This window comes from Rana temporaria, chromosome 1 (genome assembly GCF_905171775.1).
Source record: "Rana temporaria chromosome 1, aRanTem1.1, whole genome shotgun sequence".
In the NCBI taxonomy this organism is placed as follows: Eukaryota; Metazoa; Chordata; class Amphibia; order Anura; family Ranidae; genus Rana; species Rana temporaria.
In genome coordinates, this window is record NC_053489.1 from 352907912 (window position 1) to 352920501 (window position 12590).

Here is a 12590-nt window from a genome sequence, read left to right on the forward strand (position 1 = left end):
TTTTTGCTGTTGTCAGAGAGCTTCTATTTAAAATGTCCTTGTATTGAAAACAATAATAAAGAATCTAATTTCCTCTATAGATCTGAAAGCCTGGGTCCTATGCATGCAATCCATACAAGCAGGAGAAGAATTACTGCAGAAGTAATTCACACAGCGCTGTCAAACCTTTATTGGACATTTTTTAAAAGCATTTGAAGGCATGTAATATTTTTTCAATTATGTCATGCACACTGTGGCTTACCTGTGTTTAGAGTAAATAGAATTCTGTGCATCCTGGCTCTGATTAGACACGCTAAATGAATGTAAACACGTGTAAACGTGGCTAAACCCGCTTTAAAGCAAGAAAGTCAAAATGCAAGAAAAATTGGTTTATACTTCCCAAATAACCGCTCATGCATTTAAAAAGCTGAACACAGAAGTGGCAGTGTGAATGAGGCCTAAGGCATTTAAACTGAAGCTTTCAGGCAACGTAGATAAGGTAAAAGTCTTTGTAACTTTGTTATTTGCCAAATAACTGCATATAGTTCCAAGTTATGCAAATATATTAACCGTACACATGACCATATTAAGTTTAAAAGATATTTTTTATCTAAATCTGAAAAGGTAGATAACTCGCAAGCACCAAAAAGTATCAACTATAACTCAAGAAAAAATAAAAGTAAAATACTCAGCCTATTGGCAAACCATTACAAAATGTTGGTTACCAGGAAAAGCCATCTTTAGGGCCTAAAGCAGTTGGTTTCTCACCGCTGATGTGGAAAGGTCCAGCCTCTCTCGGGAAGAAAATGTCTCAGCATCTGCAAGATTATTCATACTGCCCCCATGATCTCCATTGAGAGCGCTGTTGTATTGTTCAATGCTTTTGTTCATTTCTTCCTGACTCTCCTGAAGCTGTGATAACTTACTTCGAGCCTGAATTAAAGAGAAGTAGTTTTAGAGGTTAATTTGTGCACTACTTCCAAAGAAACAAAGTAAATTCTACTACAATAACCCACTGAGCAAAAAGCTCCACAGCCCAAAATCCAAGGCAGTCCACCCACAACGCTGTGTGAAAGCAGTGATACAACAGCTCACCACTGAATGACGACCTCCAATCTGTAAAGGGAATGAGCTTTGCTGATGACAGAGCTCTAGATTTGACTTTGTGGGGTGCATGCTGAACCTCTGCAGAGGGACCACTGCTCTCACACTGAGCTTAGTGATCAGCCTGTTGCCTGTTTGGAATTTTTGGATGTGCTAGGGACAAATTTGACTACTCTACTAATTACAGTATAGGTTTTACCTTTTTAACTTTTTGCACACTGTTGAATGTATCTATCTTTTAAGTTTTATTAAACCCACAACAGTAAAATCAGTCTGTGTATGCAGTAAAGCATGCTTGTTATACGCTCTGTGGAACCTAAGGGGTTAATCCCCTGCATTTTGTACAAAGTCTGTTTGATCCTCTCTTTTCTGATCCTACCCTTTTTCCACAGTCCCCAAACCATCTCCTAAGAGAACAGAGCTTTGGGGGCACTCTGTACATGCTCAGTTTGGTGTGTATCGTTTCTTTTTTTTGGGAGAGTGCATATGATCAGCACAGGGTCAATCAGCGCTGTCCAGACAGAGGGTCAGGGGTCTGGCTTTAACTAGACACTGATAGAAGTCACAAGACTGCCCTAAGTACTGATGAGAAAATGTATTTAACAGTTTATATTTACAAAAACTATTGCATTTCTGTGTACTGTGGGAGACCAGATATAATGAATGCAGGGTTCTGGGTTTAGTAACACTTTAAGCTTTATTCAGGCCTACATGAAAAAAAGGGAACTCTGTTGGACATTACTCACACACCCTCTATTCTGTTAAGTAGAGAATTCAAATCAAGAATACAAGAGCCACTATGCCAGGTTAGCCTTAGTAGAAGAAAGAAGTGACCCATGTGAGGTCCTTGGACACCCAAAAGGGAGTCAAATATGTATTTTAAAAGCAGATATTAAACTAACAATAAACACCGGGAATCCTGTCAGCAATCTGAAATACACAAAACAATATGGGCAATCTTGATAGCTGTCCCTTAAAAAAAAACACTTTAACCTCCCTAGCTGTATGATTATTTTAGATTTTAGGTGCTGAAAGCGGTACCATTATTTGCAAGGAAATTTGGCGTTTTATATTGTAGGCCTGTAATTTTTAGAAATAACTCACTTAAATCTGGCCAAACAAGATTCTAATAGGCATCCTGGGTATGACATTTTTTTAAAAACAAAATTATAAATTATAATATAATAAATAATTATAAATAATTATAACAAATAATAATATAATTATACAAAAAATTATTCAATAATGTAATCAAATCAAAATCACTGAAATTTGCTCAGCCGCAGAATTGTTGCTGTCATTATTTTTTTTTTTTTATGACGAATTTCCCCACAAATCGCTATCGCACAATTCTGCAAGTGATTATAATTTATTATCGCTGTTTTTTAGCTGCTCTAAAACTATTTTTGACATAAAGGGACACTTTTGGTTGCTATGGACAATCTACAGTTTTCAGGCAGAAAGAACAGTTTTTATTATATAAAAGTACATGTAGGACACTGGGCAGACCACTAGGGACAAGGGGGGTGTGTATTTTTTACATACAGTACTGTAATCTATAAGATTACAGCATACTGTATGTAATGTGTTTGTTTACTTTTTTGAATTTGACGCCGTCCTCCACTCCCGTGCGTCGTAACGTCGCAGGGAACGAAGATCGGCGGCACAGGACGACGCTGTGTGAATCGAGCGAGGTCCCGCTCGCTCACACAGCGCGGTGGCATCGCTGGATCCAGGGACAAGGTAAGTAAACACTCCCTGTGGATCCAGCGAGGCGAGCCCGAGTCTGACTCGGGGTTACCGCTCGCAGCATGAAAATCTAACCCCGAGTCAGACTCGGGAATACCGCCAGGCAGGTTAAAGCAGATTCCTAGGTATGATCTTTATTGCATACTTACGTTGAACCACCAGGACTATTCCGCCCGGCCAAACTGAGCGATCGGGGAAGAAGGGTCTTAGTCAGGGAGGTGACCAAAACCCGATGGTCACTCTGACAGAGCTCCAGCATTTCTCTGTGGAGAGAGGAGAACTTTCCAGAACCACCATCTCTGCAGCGCTTGAAAAAGTATTCACACCCCGTGAAATCTTCCAAATTTTTTTCATATTACCACCAAAAACGTAAACTTAAATGTATTGCACTGGGATTTTATGTATTACACCAACACAAAGTGGCACATAACTGTGAAGTAGAAGGAAAATGATAAATGGTTTTCAAAACGTTTTACAAATAAATATCTGAAAAGTGTGGTGTGCATCTGTATTCAGCCCCCTTTACTCTGATAACCCTAACTAAAATCGAGTGGAACCAATTGTATTCAGAAGTCACCTAATTAGTAAATAGAGTCCATCTGTGTGTAAGTTAATCTCAGTATAAATACAGATGTTCTGTGAAGCCCTCAGAGGTTTGTTAGAGAACCTTTGTGAACAGCCAGCATCATGAAGGCCAAGGAACAGACAGGTAAGGGATAAAGTTGTGGGGAAGTTTAAAGCGGGGTTAGGTTATAAAAAAATATCCCAAGCTTTGAACATCTCACAAAGCACTGTTCAATTCATCATCCGAAAATGGAAAGAGTATGTCACAACTGCAAACCTACCAAGACATGGCCGTCCACCTAAACTGACAGGCTGAGCAACGAGAACATTCATCAGAGAAGCAGCCAAGAGGCCCATGGTAACTCTGGAGGATCTTCAGAGATCCACAGCTCAGATGGAAGAATCTGTCCACAGGACATCAGTCGTGTACTCCACAAATCCGGTCTTTATGGAAGAGTGGCAAAAAGAAAGCCATTGATGACAGAAAGCCATAAGAAGTCCTGTTTGCAGTTTGCGAGAAGCCATTTGGGAGACACAGCAAACATGTGGTAGAAGGTGCTCTGGTCAGATGAGACCAAAATTGAACTTTTGGTCTAAAAGCAAAATGCTGTGTGTGGCGGAAAATTAATACTGGACATAACCCTTAACACAACACCCTTCACCATGAAACATGGTGGTGGCAGCATCGGTGTAGTGGGGATGCTTTTCTTCAGCAGGGAAAGGGAAGCTGATCAGAGTTGATGGGAAGAAAACCTGTCTGCAAAAGACTTGAGACTGGGGCGGAGGTTCACCTTCCAGCAGGACAATGACCCTAAACATACAGCCAGAGCTACAATGGAATGGTTTAGATCTGGGATATGCAATTAGCGACCTCCAGTTGTTGCAGAACTACAAGTCCCATGAGGCATAGCAAGACTGACAGGCACAAGCATGACACCCAGAGGCAGAGGCATGATGGGACTTGTAGTTTTGCAACATCTGGAGGTCCGCTAATTGCATATCCCTGGTTTAGATCAAAGCATAGTCATGTGTTAGAATGGCCCAGTCAAAGTCCAGACCTAAATCCAATTGAGAATCTGTGGCAAGACGTGAAAATTGCTGTTCACAGACGCTCTCCATCCAATCTGACAGAGCTTGAGCTATTTTGCAAAGCAGAATGGGCAAAAAAATCACTCTCTAGATGTGCAAAGCTGGTAGAGATGTACCCAAAAAGACTTGCAGCTGTAATTGCAGAGAAATGTGGTTCTACAAAGTATTGACACAGGAGGGCTGAAAACAAATGCACACCACACTTTGGTGTGTTGGTCTATCACATAAAATCCTAATAAATTACATTTATGTGGAATTTCAAGGGGTATGCATACTTTTTCAAAGCACTGTAAGTATACATATCTCATACCTGAGGGTCCACTGACAATCACTGTAGTATTCGGTGCTACTACAGTGAAAGCTGCAATCTTCTTGGTTCCATGCAGAGCAGCTTTCCCTCTGCACAATGACCACAGGGGGTCATTCACTCACCACTGCCAACTTCACAAAACGCTTTGTACTTCATCAATGAATACAAGGTGTCCTGTAATTGCGTGAGGTGGAGATCATGACATCACTGTCACTTCTCTTCACCTTGTCCAATCAGAGAACTGTCTTGTTCTCAGGAAGAAAAGAGCCTTGTAGTCATTAAAACTAAATACACAGTGTTCTATGATTGTGGGCTGGGCCAGGCAAGCAGCTTCCCCTCTGCACAATGACCACAGGGGGACCAGAGAGGAAGCTGCTAGAACAGGAACCAGAAGAGAGCGGCTATCACTGTAGTAGTGCTGACTACCTCAGTGATTGTCCACTTTCCATCGATCCCTAGGTATGAAATAACCATACTTAGGGTACATTCATACCAAATATGGAGGAGTGCATTGGGTGGCTATTCCAGCACAGTCCCACTGCATGACCAGGCAAAACGCCTTGTCTCCTTATCTGCCCGATTCACGTCAAGCGTTGTGTGGTGAAATAAAATATTGCATGCATTAACTTTTTTCAGCGCAGTAGAGTGCAAGGGAATCCACTGCCTTGCACTGTGTGGCATCCAGTTAAAGTTTAGGAAATGTTTCTGTGACATTTCAATAATAAAAAAAAAATTCTAATTGGTTAAAAAAAAAAGCATACTGTGCAACGGTCTAAAAATGGCGCATCTGCACTATCCGGCAGGACACCAGCGCAGCGGCTGGTATGAACATACCTTTAGATTTTGTCAACTTATAACTATGTAATAGAGATCACAGAAGGAGTTCAGCTTTATTATTGGCATTTACATTTTTTGAAAATTACAGCAAAAAAAAACAAAAAAAGCAAAAATTAATCATGTGTATCAAAAATATAAGATGAGGAGGACGAAACCCAGACAAACCACATCCTTAAAGACACATGGTGACTTCAAAGGTTAAAAACAACTGATATTTTCTGAAAAACTCATCCCCAGCCACAAACAATTTGTGGCTGGGGAGACAGAAGTGTCTGAAGACGCTACTGAACTTTGTACAAGATATATCTGCATTATTTTAAACCACTGCATGTGAAAGGAAACTTTATTGTTTGTAAAAGCAAAAAAAATTGTCAATCCCCTTATGAAAATGCTAGTTGCCTGGCTGTCATTATAATCCAAAAATCATTAAATAATTCTTTAAAGAAGTCTTCTATAACCCACTGGGATCTATTCTTTACATACAGCCAAGCTATAGTGGCAGTTCAAGCTGCACATTCATAAAGTTTATGATGATGACTGCATTATTTTCTAGGACCGAAGGAGTTTGAAAGGCTGCACTGGCACATCGATACTCTTTTTTCATTGGCGACTATGAGTACCAATACCTTTACGTTACAATTTAAACCCATACAAAATAAATGGGCATCTCCTCCAGGCTTGTGAGCACCCCCAGCGGGTTTGCTTTTCTATCATTGGTGGGACCAGGACACTATGCAGATTTGGATTTGTCGAGATATGTACTTTTGTAAGTTGTTAGAACATTTTTAATAAACTGCCCTCTGCTGCACTAGATGGCGCTTCCCTTTTAATACTGGTTTCATACACACAGAAGCAGTGGGGGGAAATGTATGCGATTCTTTGCAGTGCAATATGAGCCAATTCCTTTTGTATAGGGTCGAATCTCAATGCAAAAGGTATGTGTTTCGGGTGTCCGGGGCATTTGCACGAGTATGCAAATACTCTGTATGGGCACCGATCTCGATATCAGTATTGGTGCAACTCAAGCAGATAGGCCTGAAAATGCTAGCTGCCTGGCTGTTTTGCCAATTATCTGGCTTCAATCAACTTTTAATCTGCAAATTAGTGACTATAAAGTTATTGAAGCCAACAGCGAGGCAATCAGTATTCAGAAAAAAATCTCAACAATGGCACCTTTTTTTTTTTATAACTGGCTCACCAAAAAGTATAACAAACCAAAAACGCAATTTCATTATTTTTTAATATTCAAAGCAAACTCTTTCATCCATCCCGGTTCTCCATGCTTTAGTTTGCTGAGAAATCACTTTGACAAACGTTTCTAGACGTGGCCATTTTGAGTAAGGGTAGACGATCCATGTAGCATTTACTTCCTGGAATCCATCCGCCCTTAGCTCAATCGTGCATACAGGAGGGTGTGCTTAGCTGAGAAAACCCCTCCTTCCCACCTGAAGACTCCTGGGATGTATGACATTTATCTAAGCAAGGAACCAGGAAGAAAGAAAATAAGAAAAAAAAGTAAATAGGATATACTTTAATATTTACTAATGAATAACGAAAAAAAGGAAAAAGGGGGAAAGCACTCACATTGCCACATCCGTAAAGTTTAGGGAAAAAAGGGGATTACTCAAAAAAGTAACCAATGGTCAGACTTTATAGGCAAGACAAAAAGTAATAGCAAAAAATAATTTTATTACAAAAAATAAACATATAAACAGAACAACACAGTGTTCAAAGATAAAAAAAACATACATGATATTAAGTATGAGTTGTATCCCCTTGTGCTATAATATAAATAATCAATGTGGATTGGGAGAGTGAAGTTCCACTTTAACCATTGCAGTCTATAGGGTTTTAGATCTTTAAAGCGAACACAACCTTTTGCACCATGTTTCACTTTACATCCATATTTAGGGAGCAACATGAAACATGGTCAGAGTCCAAGGCTCTCAGCCTGAAATACATTTCAAGTCCTATTTATTTCATATAGTGCCAATTCATACCAATAGGTCTCAAACTACTGCATAGAAAACACTGCTGTGTGAATAGAACTTTATCAAGTGTCGCTTTTCACAACTGAATAATGTAAAAAGATAAAAGTGTGATGCACCAGGATCAGCATACTGGCACTGTTTCTGCCTGCGCACACCCACAGTCATGTGATCTGCTCAATTGTCTGGTCTGAATAAGCCCTGAATTAAATATTATGTCATTTTACCTGGCGGAATCACTGAGAGAATAGTTATTTTCTGCTGTTTTAAAGATGTGAAAATAAGGAAGTTGCATATATTTTCAATTTTTTTTGCTACTCTTGCCTTGTGACAAAGCAGAATAGTGATTTGAATAACGTTCACTATTCTGAATAAAAGTGGGGTTTAGTTCTAGAATGATCCAATAGAATTATTTTAGAATGTTTTCAATTATTCATTCTATTAATTATCATGTAACAGATTCGTAGAATAGCAAATTTATTGATATTAAGCCAGACAACGTAAAACATGCAGCCGGCACATACATATTTAAAGACTGCATTAAATCTGCTTATATTCTGCCTTCCCTTGTTCCTTCTTTTCACCATCATCTACAAGATAATGATTTTTTTTTTTTAATAAAACATTACATTTCATGCTTTTAGACCCAGTGACATCATTACTGGGTCTTTATGCAGGCAGATCATTGTTGGTGGAAAACATCAGAGCCCCGCATGCCTCAGTACTCATCTCCAGAGCTCTCAGCCCTAATGCAAGCAGTTGGCTGACTCCTGCAAGGGACTTGTGCAAATATAAATAATGCCTTGATGGGTGGATGTCAGTGGGGAGAAAACTCCTATGCACCATTTGCATGCAGATTAGGCTAGGGAAAGATTCCACAATATGGTCAGGATCCACCCATATGCCTGGACCAGCACCTGGCTCAGCCTCTCAGCAAAATGTTGAGAGGCTGAGCCAGCCCCTCCATAGCCCAGCACTCCAGTGAGCACTGGAGGGGAAAGCAGAGAGCCAGTGACTGCCAGTCAAGCTCTCTACTTAGAGCAGAGGGGAGAACTGAGCGATCAGCGATGTTTGATCCCTCAGTACACACTGCAGAGTCAGCAGGGGATCGATGCTGCATTCACCTAGGCAAGAATAATTGTTTTTTTTTGGAAGTCCATACTTCTCTTAGTTGTAAATAAACTTGCTATGGTGGCATATGTTCGCCTTTTCCCAAGCCAGGCTGTGTGCCTTCACAGACACACACAGTATGGCTCGGCCATGCCTACCAATGCCCTGCTCACAGGCATTGACAGACAGCAGCAGTAGCCAATGGCTCCTGCTGTTGAGGAGTTCCCTGTGAGAAGAGAGAGAGGAGAAGAGTTGTTGTAAACAGGGCACAACATGGCATCGAGAGAGGGCTCAGGTAAGTATAACTCAAGTTGAGATATGTAACCACATGTGCACAAATGGTACCTGGTTGATTTCCTCTTGTGTGGATTTTAATGACTTAATAATGGTCTCCAGTTGAACTTTGCCAGCCTGGATACTCTGCTCCAGTTGAGTTTCTTCCTGCTGTAATCTGTTGAGTTCTGATTTGGCTCTATTAAGCTCATCCTCTTGTGCCTGCACATCTGACTCCTGGGACTGAATCTGTACCTTTAAAGAAGAAATCTACAAGACAGAAGCACCTATTTACTAAATAAATTCCAAATAATATACAACAAAAATCCATACCATCATTATTTTGGCATATTTTTCCAATGCATGGGCTATGATTTAACAACCCTACTGTGCTTAGCTGTATGTACCTTGACAGTACGTTGAGAAACTACATCTTTTAGATCTACAGCTGCTACTGGCACCCAACTTCCTGCACAGCTTCTCATTCTGTCCTCCTTTAGCTCACATGAATGGAAAATTCCTAATCAGACCTCAATTAATTAAAACAAAATGCCCCCACTACCATCTACATGCTGTCACTAGAGAGAACTTATTCTATTTACATTAGTGACAGCTTTCAACCACTACAGGGATGGTCTAATCTGGTCAAACTAAAAAAAAGCACTTTTTTACATCGTTTGTCTATAAATTGCATATAAAAAATAACTTTAGCAAAACAATATGGCCAAAAAAAGTTCAAATATGCAGCAAAAAAAACAAAAAAACAATGTACTTATTACTTGTGCAACAAACCCAAAATCTATTAACCAATATAGTAAAACCTTGGATTGCGAGCATAATTAGTTCTGAAAACATGCTTGTAATCCAAAGCACTCTTATATCAAAGTGAATTTCCCCATAAGAAATAATGGAAACTCAGATGACGATTTATTCATAAGTCCTTCAGTCTCTATAAAAAGATTATAGCAATGTGATAGGTTGTGTAACCATAAAATGTCCATCCACAAATGGAATCCTTCACAAGGGGATTAGAAGCAAAATCCAGCAGGAGCTACAGAGTGTAAAAAAGTGCCTCCAATGCTGGCCATATACTATAGGAAAAATCACCTGAAATTCTGTCATTTAGACAGTATGTTCGTTTTTTTGGCCAGTTAAAAGCAACAAAATTAATCTTTGTTGGGAAAACCGAACAGAAAATGCATTCATTTATGTCCACTGAACGATTTATCGATCACTACATGAAGGCACTATCGTTTGCGCTCAAAGTCGAATGTTCATTTTTCGAAAATGGGTTTGGCCGATTTTTCGTATAGTGTATGGCCAGCATAAGTGTAGCAATATGGTTACATTTAATGAAGGTACAACATTTAGCAACTCACATGGTTGATGATTAAAACAGGCACATCTAAGTATGCAGGCATCCGGAGTAAAGCTGTCCACATAGACCGTCATTCTCACCGGTGCGCCAGCTCTCACCGCTGTCAGTCTGCAACTGTGACCGAGAAGACTACCCTGCAGTAGAGTGACCTCAAAGCGAGGCTTGAAGCGCTCGTGGAGTGCATTGTGGAAGGGATGATGTCGATGAAGAGGATGGTCTATGTGGACAGCTTTACCCCGTATAAAAAAGGGAGGATAAGGAATAGGGATTATAGCGGTGCCTAAAGAGATTACAAATTGTAATAAGAATCCAAATCTTTTAAGTACTGTCTGCAACTTTTATCTCTTTAGGCACCGCTATAATCCCTATTCCCTATACTCTCTTTTTTTGTCAACCATTACATGGGATGAGGTGCCAAATACCTTGAGGACACTTTACCCTGTATACTTAGATGTACCTGTTTTATTCATCATGTGAGTTGCTAAATGTTGCACCTTCATTAAATGTAACCATATTGCTACACTTAGAGGCTCCTCTCTTCTCTTTTATACTCTGTTGTGACAGGACGCTACTCTTATCAAAGACCTTACTGTATCTTGGGCATTGTTCCTAACAGTAATACATTAACAGTAATAAATTCATTAAACTCATAACAGTAAAGTAAGCATCTAAAATGGTCTACCTTTAAATATCTTTCCGTAATGTAGCAATAATGGTAAAACATGGTCAGAGGAGGGTCAAACTCCAACTTCAGGAATTAGTATGGGGGTTCAGGGGTTTCACCTCTAATGACTTACTTTGACCTTTTAATGCCAGATTTACAGGAATAGGAATGATTTATTGAGTGGACTCATGTCTGTACCATCTATAGATATCTATGTGGATATTTAAGCCATAGCAACAAAGCCAGTCCTTACAATCTGAACTTTTAGTATAGAAAGTTATTCTGAAATAGAATGAAAACAAACTGTTGCATGACATATATCATACTGTTGCAGCTACATAACATATCCCTTTCATGGCAGCTGTAGTGACACATCTATGTGTTCCTGAAATATTCCTCACATCCAATTTGCATAGCAGGAGATTGTGACCGGCTCTCTATGGAGCCGGTTCACACAACTCCGCAGCGGCACAGGAGTCCTGTGCGTCTTTTGATCTGTGTCAGGTCCAAATTCAGCCCAAAATTCGGGCTGAAATCAGACCTGAAATGGTGACTAGAGACCGAACGGACTCCTGCTGTGAGCCGATGCGATCCCTAGTGTGAACCCAGCCTTAAACCAGGTAACGTTTAATATGGGTGGTGGGCTTCTGTCAAAGCATATGGTTCCACCCATATTTCTGAAGCCACCACTTGCCACTTCTATCTCTTTTTCAAAAGATATCAGGGTGAAGAATAAATGAAAACTCGTAAAAAAAAAAGGGGGGAACTGGTCACACTTCTATTCTGTTTGATTACTACTTAGGATAGCTATTTTATGGCAATTAGAAAGAAAAATGACAGTATCACCCTGCCCCGAAAGATTCTTCATAACCAGGAATAAATACATTATCCAGCTGTAAAGAGAGCCAGAGTTGCCATGGCCTTGTACAAGGGGATGCAATACAAATTTACTGTGAGAGAACCTTGCCAATGCAGTTCTGGAGAGACCAGAAGCCAACATGTGATTTAACAAACCCCAGTTGGACTTCAAGCAATTAGAGAGAGACTGTGAAAAGTACATCCTTACCATTTGCCCTTCCTCCTGGCACTTCTGCCTTACATCACTCAGCATGTCTTTTAATTTTGCTTTTTGTTGGTCCATTTCATCTAGCCTGTCTTGTGCATCTTGCTTTTGTGCTTCCAGTTCCTGTAATGTTGACGTTTCCCGGTCTAGATCATTCTGTAACTCCTATAAATCATACATAAGTGCAGATTGTGTATTAATTGTGCACATTAATCTGTATGACACACATTTACTAATAATTTCTCTAAATCAGTATAACAAATATGGACAAACAAATAAGCATGTAATTAGGAGCCTTCTTAAGGCCAGCAACACTAGTCACCACACCTACCCCAGATGTACCTGCACATTCTAGATGCTTCTGTGAAGCAACTAAATGGAGTGTGTTGATTGAGGTCAACAGAGCATGGACTATTTTAAAGTCAGTCAACGCAACCTATTGCGCACCAATAAAGCCCATAAAAAAAAACATAAATACAAAA

The 12590-nt window shown here is 39.9% G+C and overlaps 1 protein-coding gene across 4 annotated transcripts in view; it reads right to left on the reverse strand.

Moving 5' to 3' along the window:
• EPS15L1 (epidermal growth factor receptor pathway substrate 15 like 1) overlaps window positions 1-12590 on the reverse strand; it is a 214913-nt gene that overhangs the window by 87532 nt on the left and 114791 nt on the right. For all 4 annotated transcript variants that reach the window (XM_040320975.1, XM_040320967.1, XM_040320992.1 and 1 more), the window contains 3 exons: window positions 12112-12273; window positions 9076-9273; window positions 748-912 (listed from right to left, as the gene is read on the reverse strand). In XM_040320975.1, coding sequence (XP_040176909.1) covers window positions 748-912; window positions 9076-9273; window positions 12112-12273 — 525 coding nt within the window. The remainder of the gene's footprint in view (window positions 1-747; window positions 913-9075; window positions 9274-12111; window positions 12274-12590) is intronic.